This window comes from Phoenix dactylifera, chromosome 2 (assembly GCF_051530095.1).
Source record: "Phoenix dactylifera cultivar Ajwa chromosome 2, Ajwa_hap1_PhDact_Kaust_v1.1, whole genome shotgun sequence".
NCBI classification, from domain to species: Eukaryota; Viridiplantae; Streptophyta; class Magnoliopsida; order Arecales; family Arecaceae; genus Phoenix; species Phoenix dactylifera.
In genome coordinates this window covers 36,042,832-36,060,594 of record NC_143191.1, presented here as the reverse complement: position 1 = coordinate 36,060,594, position 17,763 = coordinate 36,042,832, and the positions used below count along the sequence as shown (strand labels likewise).

The 17,763-nt window shown below is 45.3% G+C and overlaps 1 protein-coding gene across 1 annotated transcript; it reads left to right on the top strand.

Annotated features, from left to right (window-relative positions):
* Positions 1-2,348: 2,348 nt before the first annotated feature.
* LOC103701518 (putative xyloglucan endotransglucosylase/hydrolase protein 6) lies at positions 2,349-4,717 on the top strand. Its single transcript, XM_008783595.5, has 4 exons — positions 2,349-2,692; positions 2,789-2,889; positions 3,035-3,231; positions 4,201-4,717. Exons 1-4 carry the CDS (start codon positions 2,509-2,511, stop codon positions 4,589-4,591), a joined length of 873 nt encoding a protein of 290 aa, XP_008781817.1. The 5' UTR covers positions 2,349-2,508; the 3' UTR covers positions 4,592-4,717.
* The last annotated feature ends 13,046 nt before the right edge of the window (positions 4,718-17,763 follow it).

Sequence of the window (17,763 nt, the reverse complement as noted above, 5' to 3'; positions counted from 1 at the left end):
AAAAAGGACTTGCTATGGGATTCGGGCCGGCTCACTCCAAAGTTTTTTCTGGATACTTATGAATATAGACCTAGCTTAACATATAATCGTATAATTTTGTTGGTTACACTAACCCAATCCATGAACCCAATATAATTTTCTGCCCCATCATCCAAATATGCTCTAAAAATTTGTGTTGAATATTAGACTATTTTTGGTAGGGATCGTCAGTTCCTCCTAGCCTATTCCAGTTGGATTATCTTTTTTACATGATCAAATTGTATAAAATCAAACACTAAAGTCCAAGTTTGGACATCCTAATCCATGGGGCAAGGTTTTGGATCTAGGCCTAGATACAACTCAGTTAACATCAATGGACAACCCATGGTTTATTGGTTGGGTAATTATGTGAGGGGTCATGTATGTTACATGTGATGATAAATTTATATATGCTATTAGTCAATATGTATAATGTATATATTCTTAACAAGTAGTACATGTACTTGAATAATTGCAGCTCTCAGCTCTCCATCAGTTTGGGTTATTAGTGTATCAACTCTACGGGGAGTATCATTCGATACGGGAAGGTCAATATATCACATCAAAATAAATGTCAACCTGCAAACGATGATCGTATTTCCCCCATTGCTTTCATAAGTCCCAAGATCACATCACAATCAAAGTCTCTCTCACGTCCAATGCACATGCATATGCATGCATTTGCATGTATGCGCATGCATGTATCCACATGCATTCACAAAGAGACATATTTTTGTAGAACAGACAGGCTCGGCTCTGAATGCTTTTAATTAGATAGATGTACACTTCCATGATGACATGGATTATTACTGGATTTGTTAAAGTTAAAAAAACCACCATTAAGTCTTAACCATAGCACGCAGCCAAGGAGCCAACTAAGGTTTGTGGAGGTATTGAGGTGACTTGTCTGCATGAGAGCGACGGAACCATGCTAAGATAGTATTTGCATTCTGTCACTGGCGTGTCAGATACCAGAAGTGACAATTATTGGACCCAACGGATGTTTTCCACCCTCATTTCTCCAGCTCACGTCCTTGAAACTGTGACCAATCCCCATTTGGGAGATGCGGTTTAAGTTTTTGAATGAGAAAGAGTGCAGCAAACCGCCACGGGGAAGGAGAACCATTTTAGTTAGGTATGAAATTGGCTGTGCTTCAAGAAATTAAGCCAAGTTTGTTTGTTTGTTTGTTTGTTTTTAATGTAAAGAGAGGTAAAAAGAAGCCATCCGATATTTATTGAAGATTAATCATATTTACAACAGAGATGAGGGGTAGAGATGAGTTTCATTGTTGAGGAAGAAGAGAAACAAATGCTGGAAATTAAGCCTAGTTTGTGAATCTTCATTGCAAGCTTATGCTTGCTTGAGCCTAGAGCAACCTTACAGAAAAGCAGAAAAGTTCAGAGTTGGATTGAGCTGTTAGATTCTTTAATTTGGAACAAGCTAAAGCGAGAACAAAACCCTCCCTTCCATTAGAAGACAGGCTGCAAATCTTGTTCAATGAAAACAATCAAACATCAAGATATTTCGAAGATTTTGATTTCTACAAGATGTATCAAAGTGAGTATAGAATTCCCACAATTTATTTTTTTAGCCTTTTGAAAAGGAAATGAAATCTTCCCATCCATTTATCCCACGGAGAGTTTGAAATGATTGGCAGATCACAATATATGGCAGATTCAATTCAGTGTAGAAGCATTTTCAAAAACTCGGAATGACTAGATAACTTAAAGGAAGAAGCTGAATTCAATTCTACCCACATTCTTTTAATTTCAGATAAGGTATTTTACTAGAACAATCTACATCAAGCAAATAATTTTATCACCAAAAAAAAAAAAGCAAAGAATTTCTTAAAAAATATATAAGTTCATCATATTCATCTTAACTATGGTTGAATTACTAAGATACCACACACCACAAGCATATTTTGAAAACACAGCATAAAATTGCATCTAATTTGTAATAATATCATAGATGCAGAGAAATGATTTGGAAGATGATTGGAGTAAAATCCAATAGTCTTCATGAATCACGTTAAGGTGTGGCTAAAAATGTTATAATTCAACCCCGGCCCCACCGTTAAAAAAAAGAAAAAGGAGGGGAAGAGGCATGGGCCTTCGACGTGGCAACCATACGTTGGTCCAACTTCGTAGCCTCGTCATCATGGTCCCCTAAGTTATTGAAGCAATAATGGAGTACACATTATGATTGGTCAGGAAGGCTATTCGCTGTTCTTGGCTCAAATAACCAGTCTGAAGCTGTAGGCCCACCTAAGTGCAGGGCCCACTCTCGGCTGGCTTGGATGTACCCCTCTTCCCCCCTCATTTCCCTCCACATCCAGCTAATCAACCAATGGTAATGGCAGTCACCACTGTAGCAGAAGGCCATCTACAAATACCTACGACAGGTGAGGCGGATGGTCTCAGGGTTCTCTCCTCTCTCCTCCCTCATAGTATTGAGAAGCAAAAAAATAGCAATAGCTCAAGGAGGAGATGAGAGGGGGAGGCTTCTTCAGTGTTCTCTTCGTCTTATTTCCTATCCTCTTTCTCCTCTCGCTACCATCTGCTGCGAAACCAGCAATCTTTTCACGTGATTTCCATGCAACATGGGCAGGATCCCACATCAAGCAACTCAACAATGGCATCGCAATCCAACTCTTACTCGATCAATCCTCAGGTGCTCATTTTCCTTCTCTCTGTCTCTATTTTAGCCTCTGTCATCTCCGAGTAGAACAGATGGTGTGAATATAACTTTGCTCTGTTTGAAAAAAAGGTTGCGGGTTCGCTTCGAATAACAAATTCATGTTCGGACATGTCAGCATGAAGATCAAGCTCATCCCTGGAGACTCCGCAGGAACTGTGACAGCCTTTTACGTGCGTGATTTTTTGATTGTTCTATTTTTTTTTGATACACTGTTCCTCTATTTGGTTAGAGCTTGTTTGGGTTGGAGTAGTGTCAGATATTTGATTTTCCAAGAAAGTCAGTGGGCTCCGAGTTATATTCATGGCTTTTTTGCAGCTCAATTCAGACACCGAGGCTGTTCGAGATGAGCTCGACTTTGAGTTCTTGGGGAACAGGTCTGGGCACCCATATACAGTCCAGACCAACGTGTATGCCCATGGGAAGGGAGACAGAGAGCAGAGGGTGAACCTCTGGTTCGACCCATCGGCAGATTTCCACACCTACTCCATCTTCTGGAATCGCCAACACATTGTGTGAGTAGCGACGCTTGTCTCCCAACCTCGTTAAATTTGATATCACCTTCTAAGATAATGATATATATATTCGGACCTTCTCAAGGTAAAATCAAGTCTAAGATAATGAAGTTAAGTCTATAACCTGCATCCCTGCATCTTGCATCTTTCGAGCATCCTCTGCCAATGTCTCATGTTCTTTTTCTGTCGTCTTTTCTTTTTCTCTCTGCACTCCTTTCATATTCCATTCGCAAGTCCTTTTCATTTAAACTAACAGCAAACGGATCCACAAAGCCAACCTCAATAGATGGACACTTCTCTTTCAGAGTATGAGATAGTTTTGAACCTTAACGATCACAGAAAGCTAAGCAAATACCTTCAGATAGGGGGATAGGATCCCTGTTTTAAATTAGAGAAAGTAGAGAATTCTAGCTGACACTGAAAATGTTCCGGTTTAACTAAGATTCCTGTCCAATGGATGAGGACACCACAGAAGCGAAAGAAAAAGATACAAAATACCAATCAGAACTGGGTCTCCCTTGGCTTGACTTCAGCAGCATTATTGCCCATCCCCATGTCCCCCCGGCCAGTCTCCACTGTCGTAGTCCTATTAAAGGCCAGCCAGCTCAGACCAGGACTTCTTTTCGTAAGGGAAACCCAAGCCCCTGACACCAGAACGTCACAAATGGTCACGGCTTCTCTCCACCAATATCCTTCCATCAGACAAGCTACGGTTCATTGCTTGCTCACTGCATGGACATGAAAGCCACAAGAATCCTTCATACTACTAAACTTCAAATTACTCGAAGACAATCCCCTCTCAAATCACGTAAAACGACAAGAAGTAATTAAGTCGTAAAACAACACTGCTCACCAATAAGAGAGAGGACAGGAGCTGCTTCCCACGAAAGGCACACGAGAACTAAAGTTTCTTGCTCGACTGGTGTGTCGTGAATCCAAGGAACTAAAATATATGGCATTCTGCAACAGTTTTTTCGTAGACGCCATTCCCATAAGAGTATTCAAGAACAATCAAGCGAGGGGAGTGGCGTACCCCAATGCCCAGCCCATGGGAATCTATTCAACTCTCTGGAACGCCGACAACTGGGCAACACGAGGTGGCTTGGAGAAGATCGACTGGAGCAAAGCTCCCTTCTACGCCTACTACAAAGACTTCAACATCGAGGCCTGCGCCGTTCCTGGTGCTCCGAGCCATTGCAACACCCTCAGCAACTGGTGGGACGCTCCTTCCTACCATCAGCTCAGTCCGATCCAGGCCAGGGCGTACCGCTGGGTCCGGCTGCACCACATGGTCTACGATTACTGCACCGACCGCCCCCGAAACCCTGTCCCACCGCCGGAATGCTTCGCTGGAATCTGAAGGAAGTAGTTGTTAAGAAATAGTGTTAATAGACCACCCTGTAGAACTTGTTTGAATAATTATTGAACCCTGTGTACATGCAGTCGTAATAATAGCAATAATAATGATGTTGTGCTCTTGGTGTTACCATGAAGCCTTTCAGCTTTGTCTGCCATCAAAGTAAACGAGACAAAACCTTTAACTGCATTAAATACAGCAGAGACGCCTGTAAGTCTTCTAACCATGCTCGCCCTCAATTATTTATGAGAGGTGGACCAGGCTTCTGAATAATTCTGAGGAACGCAAGAGTAAGGATTTAAGAAGAGATGGGTTGCAATGTTGCATAGGTACAAGGGGTGGGCATCATAAAAATTTCATGACATGGTATTATTAGCATCATAGGTACAAGCAGTAGATATATTTTGGAACTCTTCAGTGTTTATCTGATATTTTACTGTCTGTGGTACAAAAGTTTGTGGATGGCATCCCCTTCAGGCACTTACAAAAGCTAAAAACTATAGCATCTCCTAGAAAAATCTCAAGCCTTGAGATTAGTAATTTCAAAGAAAATGGTAGATTGTGATTTTCAAGTTAAAGTCTCGAGTCTTCAAGTCAGTAGTAGTTTGATGGAGATTTTTTAGTTGTTTACCCAAAAGTACATGATTTCCACTCCAGGTCACCTAGAATGCATATCAAAGAGAGCAGTGCAGCGCAACTCGAAGCCAATAATAGAACATTCTGAGCAGCTAATTAAGTTTGATTCTTATCCCAACACCAAAAGGGTGATATAAGTGCATGGTCTTGGATTGAAACAGCATATAGAAAGTTGCAAAATGCATCAGACCTTGCCAGTTTTAAAGAGGTTGAAACCAAATCTTATCAATATACACAAAAAAGCATGCCGGCCCCCTCGGCAATAGCTGTTAACACTTGCAGAGCATCCAGGAACAGTAATGAGCAGTAAAAAGGAAGCTAATAGGCTTGGCATAAATTTGGATGGATTAGAGAGAGATCCAAGATGAATCCAATTATTGTTTGGGAATGAGAAATTCGTGCTAGTATAGGCCTTGGGTGAATGTTTGGTGCGTGGGACCGAGACCAACCAGGACTGCCCAAATTTCTCTCCTTTTGTGTTTTCCTATGAGCCATGGAAAAAGATTGGGACCACGACATGCAAGTTCTTACATAATAATAATAATCGATAACAAATTGCTTTATGTACTTTTGTTTATTGCTGTAGTACCAATAACGTGCTATACATATGTATAGCATGTTTGTTCGCTGTCTATCCATCCATCCATCCATCTATATATATATCATGCACATACAAACAGATCTATGTGTATGTACATACATATTAAGTAGCTGTACGATTCCATGGTGCCAGTAATTTCTTGATGATGATTTTGGGCTAATAATTTGCTTTATCATCTAGCACTTTCTTTTCTTTTATTACATGATTTAATATCATCATTTTTTGATGACTTCTTCCTACTAGTTCCTAGTGAAAGTTGCCCATGCAAAGAATTTTTAAGCCTTCACCACACATTCTATCTGAATTACCATTTCTTCCCCTCCACTTTCATAATGCATCGATATAATTCTGAAATGTTACCTTTGAAAGGGTCTCCTTGGAATTTCACAAAACCTTTCCTAAGAATACTACTATCCACCTCATTCTTCTCCACACAAAACTACTCCCTCCATCACTCATTATCTAGCTTCCTTTTTAATTGTTGCTAAGCAATTGAAAGCAAGCAAAGATTGAGAGTCGAACATTCTTTTAAGTAGCTAGGAATAAGTTACATTTTGAATTTTTTGCTAAATTATAGTGTGTCCACAAAAAGGGGAAAGAAGCAGATCTGCTGGTCAAATTGCTGCATAACATGATCAAAACAATTATTAGTGATAATGTTTAGCGTTCGTATTATTATATTGTTAAGAACTTATTAAAACAAAATGCAAAGATCACCTCTCACAATTATCACCATCTGCTCTAGAGGGGAGGGGGAACAATCATCAGCTTCGACATCTGACTTGCGGCAAGCCGAGATCAGAGTGTTCTCGGCATAACATTATGCTAATAGATGTCTTGTTCTCAGCCATGATGTTTATGATACCAAAGTTATGGGCACTTGAAGAAATTATAGAAACAATCCCGGTGAATTATAACACCAACTAGGTCGGAACCCTGAAAAGATATAACTTTGCAGCGCCTACAGCACCAAGAAGATAGTCATTAGCATCAGCAAACACCACTTGGTCTACTTGCAGATTAATATCTTTGCAGCATTTTCTTTACTTCCTTTGGTCCCCCAACCTATAAATCCATAACACTTTGTGATGTGATCTGCCTAGCTTGATCTCTTCAATGATTGACTTACCAGTGATTATGGTTTTTGAATTAGAATTGTTGAGGTTGAAATCTGGCCTGGGGGTGACCACGCTAGAAGAAGCCAAGGAGACACCAGCCGGGACAGTCACCTCCTACGCTCTAAGGTACCTGCACAAAGGTTTGGCCGAGGATTCCAGTGAATGCCCTCCGATGGCTAAGCTAGCCGAGCTTTTGGAGAAGTATCTGAGTGCCTTGGATAGCCTCTTGTAGCTTAAAATAGCTTATAATGGCTTTGACTCATTAAGTCCACAAACTATGACGACCACAGTTGATCATAGTACCAAGAATTTTTTTATATTAAAAAAAACATTAAACTACAATTGATTTATGCAGGAGAATCGATTAACTTCTTGGATTTGCTTTAGTTAGCAAAGAATAACCTTATTGAAGATGTATGTAATCGTGTATTAAGAAAACCAAGGCTAAAATTTGCTGATAATTTGCAACCAAAGCCATGAGCACGAGCCCTCGTCCGAACTCTTTGGTGTTGGACTCATTTATCTCTGTTCACTAATTATTTCAATTAGGGCTGCCTCCAATGTTGTTTCCAATTTCCCCAAATCCTTTCCTGCCACTTTCAACCATGTTAATTGATGCCCTCCACAGCTCCACTCCTCTTTCACCGATCCTTACCTTACATTAGAATTGCCTTCATCAGTAGAACTCTTATTCCACATATAGCTATGAGATGTACCCCAAATTGGTGTTTTATTAACTGTCAGTATATTTGTTTCTTACGTGCCGTTCATGCAGCATATTCATTCAATTCTTGCAATTATTTGAAAGCATCCCTGCATAAACTGCTATTCCTAGTAAAACAAATAATTAAAGAAAGATCTACGATCACAAATTACACACACACACACACACACTATATTTATATGTATACATATGTGTATACATACATACATACATACGTACATACATACATATGTGTGTGTGTATATATATATATCTATATATGTATATATATGTGTGTGTGTGTGTGTGTGTATATATATATATATATATGTATACATATGTGTGTGTGTGTGTGTGTATATATATAATTCAGAATAGTGAGATATGTGATCTTTATTTATAAATTTGTACAGGGTGAGCTTTCTTTCCAAAAACAAATGGTTCTCACAGGATATAAGGGAGGTGTATCTGAGCATGAGAGCCCTAAGAAAAAGGCAATTAAATGTTTAATGTAGAAACAAGCATGTCAATCGCGATCATTCAAATTGCTAACCAACAGAAAGGACCAAAACATTGTCGTGATACCAAAATAGTTACCCTGGCATGTGAATATCGGAAAGACAGGTCCAGTAGCCAAAATATGCTAAAAAAAGAAAATTCTAACTAATGTGGGATGTTCCATTTAAGCAATCAAATAGATGTTGCAGTCAAACAAAGGATCTAATGTTAGATGATGATGATGTTGATGTAAGCATACTGAAGCTAACTGTACAGATATCATAAATCAGGATAGTTAATAAACCAAACTTTAGAGCAGGGAAACATGGGTCCTCCTCCTCCTCCTCCTCTTGAGGACTAAAAAACATGGGTTCTTCTCCTTAAAGAAACAAAGATGCAGGTTTATTATCACATTGATTTACATGGTAACCTTGGAGTAGTTTTGCACTTCCACATCCACAGAAACTCGTTTTGTGTGAAGTGGGAATTATTATTGTTGCCGGAAATTGGACCCGGGGGCGACCACAGGCTGAGGAGGAGGAGCTCTGGCGAGTGGCGCATCGGCGGGCTGCATCCTCCGAGGATCCTGCAAGAAGCCGGTGGCCGGGGTTTCCGGCGACGGCCCTTTGATGCTTAAGTCGGAGGGGAGCTTTTGTGGAGAAAAAGAGAGAGAGAGATTGCATGCCGGAGTCAGAGTCCCAGAATCTCCTTCAAGAGGAAGAAGTTCCACTTCTATAGAAAGGATACAGGGTTACCTGTGATGTGACTGAGGCGAATTAATGAGTTACCGTCATGATTGGGCGTGATCGTATGAATTAATGAGTTGCCATGGGTGACTGGACGAAGTGGTGTGAGTCAACTAGTTGCCTTGGATGGCCGGAGATTTTGAGTAAGCTTGGGGTCCAAACCCCTACCCAAGCCCGGCCCTAATTTTTTTTCCGGGCTTCGGGCCGGGCCGGGGCCCGAAAAATTTTTAAGGAACAAGGCCCGAGCCCGGCCCGAGCCCGGCCCGAGCCCATTTGGGCCCTAACCTGGGCCGGCCCGTTTGAGTAACATAGGGAAGCCAGGACCTCAAACAACGCATGAGACTATCAACCTAGAAGATAAGGCTCTTTACCAAACCCCAACAAATTGAATGGACCTATTGCCAGTTGCTGTGTCTTAAATTCTTGTCCACCAACCTGCAATAAATTCGGAAACCTGACACACTAGGTGGCTAAAAGTAATTGCATCTTGTGCTTAACAGCTATGAATAATCTCACTTCGCACATGAATTTGAAGCATCAGAGCACAGGGATGATGCCACCAACAGAATCTTGGTACTCTTGATACAGTTCTGTAAATTTGAAATATACAATACAACAAAGGTGTCCCCTTCATTCCAAAAGCTAAATACACTTGATTCGTATTATCAATCCAGAAACTGCAAAACTTATCAGGGAATGGGGTGAAATAAAAAAAAACATATTTCGATTACCCAAGGAGATGAATCTGCGAGAACTATATACAAGTCAAGCTTCGGAGTTTCTGGTTTTTTGCGCACTCCTCCTGCAATGTATTAGAATAAAAAAAACTTAAGATGTGAACCATCTGCCAGCAGGGACATGGAATGCTGACAGGGAAGCAACCAGCAAACGAAAGAACTTGTGCTAGAGTATTCACTCCTGGTAACATCCCAAGTAAAAAATGAAGACAATCTGCAAACATTTTTTAGAGTGGTTTTAAACGAAATGCAAACGCGATCGGGCTGAGTATGGGCCGCGTTCGGGCTGAGTATGGGCGCGGGCTTGGGTCGGGCCCGGGTCGGGCCAATGAGATACCCGAGCCCGGCCCGAAATAGAAATGGGCTTAATTATTCAGCCCGAGCCCGGCCCGAAATGCATTGGCCCTAGCCCATAGCCCTTCCGCGGGCGGCCCGACCCGATGGGCTTCGGGCCGGCCCGAGCCCACTTCCAGCCCTAGGTCCGTAGAGATCATGCGCATTTAATTGTTGACAGTCGCAGCAGGGTTTGGTCCCTGGTTGATATGTTGTGGCATGGCCGGCAAGCAAAGCATGGTGTGGTGAGACTGTTGCAGGGCGTAGCCGCAGTATGTGGATGACGAGCTCGGCCTTCTGGGCTCGGCCTGCATGAGCTCGGCCTGCATGACCTCGGCTCGCATGAGCTCGGTCTTCTGAGCTCAGCCTGCATAAGCTTGGTCTTCTGAGCTCGGCCTGCATGAGCTCGGTCTTCTAAGCTCGGTTTGCATGAGCTCGGTCTTACTGTTGGATTTAGGTGCTTTAATTGTATTTGTGGGGTGGTACATTTTTTTTCCCAACACTACCAAGTTCGAGATGCTTTTTGGATCGGGCGAAGGAAGTAGTCCAGTCGTCGATCATCCTGTAATATAGCCAAATATCTATGGAGATGTATGTGCTAAGTAGGGTGTACCTCTCGTGCAGTCGGAGCTAACGGCCTTAAACCGAGCTGTCCAAGCCAAGATAAACGACTATGCTTCGAGGTCGACTTCAGTGGCCTTCTTTGGCTTGTGATCGACTCAGCAGGGTGCCCCCACTCAGATTGGGGTACATCGTCGTAGGAGGCATCGAATGTCGTCGAAATAGCGTCGAAATGGCGTCGAAATGTCGTCGAAGTGGCGTCGAAATGGTGTTGAAGTGTCGTCGAAGTGACGTCGAAATGGCGTCGAAATGGCATCGAATACCGTCGAAATTGGACCCGGGGGCGACCACTGGCTGAGGAGGAGGAGTTCCGGCGAGTGGCGCATCGGCGGGCTGCGTCCTCCGGGGATCCTGCAAGAGGCCGGTGGTCGGGGTTTCCAGCACCGGCCCTCCGATGCTTAAATTAGAGGGGGGCTTTTGTGGAGAAAGAGAGAGAGATATTGCATGCCGGAGTCAGAGTCCCAGAATCCCCTTCAAGAGGAAGAAGTTCCCCTTTTATAGAAGGGATACAGGGTTACCTGTGCTGTGACTGAGCAAATTAATGAGTTACCATCATGATTGGGCATAATCGTATGAATTAATAAGTTGTCATGGGTGACTGGACAAAGTGGTGTGAGTCAATTAATTGCTGTGGATGGCCGAAGATTTTGAGTAAGCTGGGGGTCCGTAAAGATCATGCGCATTTAATTGTTGACAGTCGCAGCAGGGTATGGTCCCTGGTTGATATGTCATGGCATGACCGGCAAGCAAAGCATGGTGCGGTGAGACTGTTGCAGGGCGTGACTGCAATATGGACGACGAGCTCGGCCTTTTGGGCTCGGCCTGCATGACTCGGTCTGCATGAGCTCGGCCTGCATGAGCTCAGTCTACATGAGCTCGATCTTCTAAGCTCAGCCTGCATAAGTTCGGTCTTCTGAGCTCGGCCTGCATGAGCTCGACCTTCTAAGCTCGGCCTACATGAGCTCGGCCTTACTGTCGGATTTGGGTGCTTTAATTGTATTTGTGGGGTGGTCCATTTTTCTCCCAACAGATATCTTCCGAGTGAAAACAACCACAGATATACTTCAGTCACACAAGGGTGGAACAGTTCTTTCCTCAAACTATCCTATCATGATAAACCATTTGAAGGAAAGCAACACCAAACTCCTCGGAAAACAAATTAATAATATTTTGTATATATCGAAGATTATATTAGTAAATAATCGATACGAAACTAAACACACGTCCGCACGGCTTCCACATTGTACATTCCATGTCCTCTCATGGGTGATTAAATCACTGAACTTTAGGTTATCCTCAACACTCAAAGGACATTAAGAGGTACTGGCCATTGATTGAGTGAGACGGAAGCAAGCCAAGGATCATTGAAAACAGATAAACTTTCTGCTATATGTGGACCCTGATCAGAGATAAACTTCTCCATTAATGAAGCATTCTTTAGAGCTTTAAAATCAATCCAAGAACCACGAAACTTATGCTTGGCCCAGATAAATTTGCTCCAGATGCTATTAGACTTAAGGACCACCTGAACTGCGGCCTTCCCCATAGGACTGGTGCTTGGTTTTCCAGCTCTGCAGACCAATACCCCCAAGATTATAAGGGGAACACATGGCTTCCCGGGCCACTATATTGCAGTCTTTTCTAATCAGCAGAATGACCTCAAATAAAACCTCCGATACTCCAAAGTGTCGATAAATCTCGTAGGGATGGGGCAAGTAGATTTTGCATGGGTCACCCTCCTTACAAAAGAAGGAGCTCTCCATTTCCAACGCTCTGTCCTACTCCGAGCTTTGTCCATTAAAAAATGCAGACAGATCTTTTGCCAGAGAATGGCACGTCGAGGTAGTTCCAAGCAGTTTCTTTAATGTCAATTCCAAGAAATGGAATGATATGACATCGATCGTCAAATTTCACTGCCTGACAACAATATCTTTAATCTCATGACTATTAGACTTCATCTTTTGCCGGAGAATGGCACGCCGAGGTAGTTCCAAACAGTTTTTTAATGTCAATTCGAAGAAATAGAATGATATGACATCGATCGTCATTGAGAAAATTCACTGCCTCACTTGACTGGCGCAGTAATTTGCAACAACATCTTTAATCTTATGACTGTCGGCTTCGTAGCTCTCGCCGCCACGAAACGATGATCTACAAAGAAGAGGTGGGACACCATTGGACCGCTAGCAGAACGTTGAAAGACCTTGACATCACCTCTGGAAATGTTGGGGATCACATGGCTTCCTGGGCCACTTATCCAGTCTTTTCTAATCAAAAGAATGACCCCAAATGGAACCTCTGATACTCCAAAGTGTCGATAATTCCTGAAGGGATGGGGCAGGTAGATTTTTCAAGGATCATCCTCCTAACAAAAGATGGACCTCTCCATTTCCAACCCTCTGTCCTACTCCGAGCTTTGTCCATTAAAAATTTCAGACAGATATTTTGCCTGAGAATGGCACGCCGAGGTAGTTCCAAGCAGTTTCTTTAATGTCAATTCCAAGAAATAGAATGACATGACATCGATCGTCATTGAGAAAATTCACTGCCTGACTTGACTGGCACAGTAATTTGCAACAGTATCTTTAATCTCATGACTATTAGACTTCGTTGCTCTCCTCGCTGCGAACAATCATCTGCAAGGAAGAGGTGGGACGCTATTGGACCACTAGCAGAAGGTTGAAGGACCTTGGACATCACCTCTGGAACTGTTGGGGCCTGGAGGCTTATCGGATGACATCTCCACCATGGCATTATATATTTCTTGATCAGTCACCGAAGCACTAGACATCTGATCATCAGTGTCGTATGCTTGCATTGGCATTGAAGAGAGCTGGTGTTGCTGGAAATTGGACCCGGGGGCCACCGTGAAGCCGGGGAAGGAGGAGCTCCGCTGCTGCAGGGGGCGGACGGCGGTGCGCCGGCTGGCTGCGTCCTCCGCTGCGGGGAGGTGTGCAAGTCCTGCAAAGAAAACCGGTGGCCGGGCTCCCCGGCGCCGGCCCTCCGATGCCTAAGTCAGAGGGGGCAAGTATGTGGAGAGAGCAGGGGAGAGAGTATGTGGAGAAGACAAAGAGAATCTCGTGTTCAATTGTGTCTGTGCTGTTTTCTTCCTTTTTCCCCCGGTCTAGGAGGGTTCTCTCCAGCTCCGGGTTTTTTCTCTGGTTTTTGGTCCTCTCTCCCTTTTCCCTCCAGGTTTCCTTTTATAGGAGGATTTTTGTTACCTGAGAGGTGACAGGAGGTTTGTCTTGTTTTGTAATAATTGGGCACGATTTGGCCCATTAATGGCGTAATGGGGAACGGGACCGGATCAGACCGGAATCAGGGAGTTGTCACGGTCGATCGGACCTGTTGGAGTGGTTGAACCGCCGGCTGTGGTGGGCCTGGGGTCCGTGGATGGTAAGTGCATTTATTACCGAATGAACCGGCGGTCAGGGAGAGCCATACGTTCTGATGGTTCAGTGATCCGGAGATCGTCTTGGGCCGTGTTCATTAAATGCCTGAGTGCATCGGAGACTTGAGGGAGTCTCATGCATTAATGGCAGGTCGTGCCGAACGCCTGAGGAGATCTGATGCCTTGATGGCTTGGAGATAGTGGCAGGTTGCAAGCCGTAGGAGTTGTCAAGTCCCTTGGACTTTAGGCGGAGGTTGAACATTTGGTTAAGGCATCGGCTCGGCAAGGGTGCCGAGCCGAGCTGATCGCCCAATGGGGCGCCCTGTGGCGGGGCTGCTTTGAGTACTCCTGGTTGGCGCCCTTTAGGCGAGCATCTTCTAGCAGAGCGCCTCGGCGCTGTCTTTGGTCGACACTTTCTAACCGAGCAGCTTATTTTGGTTGGGCACCTCTTGGCGCGCACTCTGGTCGGCGCCTTCTAGTCGAGCGCCTTCCTGGTCGGCGCTTTCTGGTCTCGGCCTTCTGGCCTCGGCTCTCTGGCCTCGGCTCTCTGTGCTCGGCCTTCTGTGCTCGGCCTGCTGTGCTCGGCCTGCTGTGCTCGGCCCGCTGTGCTCGGCCTGCTGTGCTCGGCCTATGAGCTCGATCACTTGGACGAGCTCGAGAGCGGAAGAGCTCCATCACTTGGATGAGCTCGAGAGCGGAAGAGCTCCATCACTTAGGATGAGCTCGAGAGCGGAAGAGCCCGATCACTTAGGATGAGCTCGAGAGCGGAAGAGCTCCATCACTTGGGATGAGCTCGAGCTTGCTGATGGATTTGGGTGCTATAATTACATTTGTGGGGTGGTCCATTTTTCACCAACACTACCCCCCGACTTCCGAGTCCGAGCTGCTTTTTGGCTCGGGCGAAGGAAGTAGTTCGGTCATCGATCGTCCTGGTGCTGTGAGCGTTCTTACACCAAGGCGACTGAAGACGCTTTTTCTGCTCGGAGTCCGTTCTTTGGGGACGTCGGCAGAGAAGAGTCCAAGGATAAAATGATGTAAAGACATTAAATGAATGGGTACCTTGTACCGTGTGCGTCCTTGCGCCGAGGCGACTGAAGACGCTTTTTCTGCTCGGAGTCCGTTCTTTGGGGACATCGGCAGAGAGGAGTCCAAGAATAAAATAATGTAAAGACATTAAATGAATGGGTACCTTGTACCGTGTGCGTCCTTGCGCCGAGGCGACTGAAGACGCTTTTTCTGCTCGGAGTCCGTTCTTTGGGGACATCGGCAGAGAGGAGTCCAAGAATAAAATAATGTAAAGACATTAAATGAATGGGTACCTTGTACCGTGTGCGTCCTTGCGCCGAGGCGACTGAAGACGCTTTTTCTGCTCGGAGTCCGTTCTTTGGGGACATCGGCAGAGAGGAGTCCAAGAATAAAATAATGTAAAGACATTAAATGAATGGGTACCTTGTACCGTGTGCGTCCTTGCGCCGAGGCGACTGAAGACGCTTTTTCTGCTCGGAGTCCGTTCTTTGGGGACATCGGCAGAGAGGAGTCCAAGAATAAAATAATGTAAAGACATTAAATGAATGGGTACCTTGTACCGTGTGCGTCCTTGCGCCGAGGCGACTGAAGACGCTTCTCTGCTCGGACTCCGTTTTTGGAGGGCGTCGACAGAGAAATCCAATAATGGGTAATGTAAAAACATTAAATAAATGGGTACCTTGTACCGTATGCGTCCTTGCGCCGAGGCGACTGAAGACGCTTCTCTGCTCGGACTCCATTCTTCGAGGACGTCGGCAGAGAAATCCAATAATGGGTAATGTAAAAACATTAAATAAATGGGTACCTTGTACCGTATGCGTCCTTGCGCCGAGGCGACTGAAGACGCTTCTCTGCTCGGACTCCGTTCTTCGAGGACGTCGGCAGAGAAATCCAATAATGGGTAATGTAAAAACATTAAACAAATGGGTACCTTGTACCGTATGCGTCCTTGCGCCGAGGCGACTGAAGACGCTTCTCTGCTCGGACTCCGTTCTTCGAGGACGTCGGCAGAGAAATCCAATAATGGGTAATGTAAAAACATTAAATAAATGGGTACCTTGTACCGTATGCGTCCTTGCGCCGAGGCGACTGAAGACGCTACTCTGCTCGGACTCCGTTCTTCGAGGACGTCGGCAGAGAAATCCAATAATGGGTAATGTAAAAACATTAAACAAATGGGTACCTTGTACCGTATGCGTCCTTGCGCCGAGGCGACTGAAGACGCTTCTCTGCTCGGACTCCGTTCTTCGAGGACGTCGGCAGAGAAATCCAATAATGGGTAATGTAAAAACATTAAATAAATGGGTACCTTGTACCGTATGCGTCCTTGCGCCGAGGCGACTGAAGACGCTTCTCTGCTCGGACTCCGTTTTTGGAGGGCGTCGACAGAGAAATCCATCGATGAAGGAACGAGCCGAGCTCGTTGGTTGAAGCTGGTAAAGAATGAGCCGAGCTCGTTTGGCCAATAAAGACAACATCCCAACGTATCGGGGCATCCCGATGAACCGGGGCGTCTCGACGTCTCGAGGCATCCCGGCCGAGGTCGGGGTAGGAGCACGAGCCGAGCTCGTCCGGTCAGAGGACCGCTATTCAACAATCGATGGAGCACAAGCCGAGCTCGTCCGGTCAGAGAGGACCGCTACTCAATAAATGGAGCACGAGCCGAGCTCGTCCGGTCAGAGAGGACCGCTACTCAATAGTCGATGGAGCACGAGCCGAGCTCGTCCGGTCAGAGAGGACCGCTACTCAATAGTCAATGGAGCACGAGCCGAGCTCGTCCGGTTAGAGCGGACCGCTACTCAATAGTCGATGGAGCACGAGCCGAGCTCGTCCGGTCAGAGAGGACCGCTACTCATGTCTCGACGCCTCGAGCTTCCCGGTAACCGGGGCGTCCCGACGTCTCGGGGCATCCTGACCGTGGCCAGGGTAGGAGAACGAGCCGAGCTCGCTGATGGAGAGCGCACCATAAACTCATGGACATCTTCAGGGAGTCCACGCAGGTACTCCATCATTCCGAGGTATCAGGGTATCCCAACCGTGGTTAGGGAAGAAGAATAAATCTGATGCCATGGGATAATCAAGAAAATTGGTGAGCTCGGAATAAGTCTGCAAACCATCAGTTTATCGTGAAATGAAATTCATAGAGTGAAATTCATAGAATGGAATTTAATGGTTGAATAATGAGGGACCCCTTAGGGTTCTACTGGTGGTACACGCGGAGATTTTCAGAGCTCCAGCTCCGCGGAATGGGAGTCCCATTTAGAGACTCCAATTGATAAGCTCCGGGTCGGCGAATGCGCGTGACTCGGTATGGTCCCTCCCAATTCGGGGCCAGCTTCCCTCGCTCAGTTGGTCGGGAGGTTTCAGCTCTTCTTAGGACAAGGTCCCCTGGTCTGAAAGATTTGACTTTGACCCTGGCGTTGTAGTACTGAGCTGTCTTTTGGCTCGGACGAAGGAAGTAGTCCAGTCGTCGATCATCCTGCAATATAGCCAAATATATATGGAGATGTGCGTGCCAAGCAGGATGTACCTTTCATGCAGTTAGAGTTATAGTGCTTTAGGTCGACTCAGCGGCCTTCTTTGGCTTGTGGTCAACTCAGCAGGGTGCCCCCACTCAGATCAGGGCGTGTTGTCGTAGGAGGCGTCGAATGGCGTGGAAAGGCGTCGAATGGCGTCGAATGTCGTCGAAGTGTCGTCGAGTGGCGTCGAGTGGCGTCGAGTGTCGTCGAATGTCGTCGAATGTCGTCGAGTGCCGTCGAGTGGCG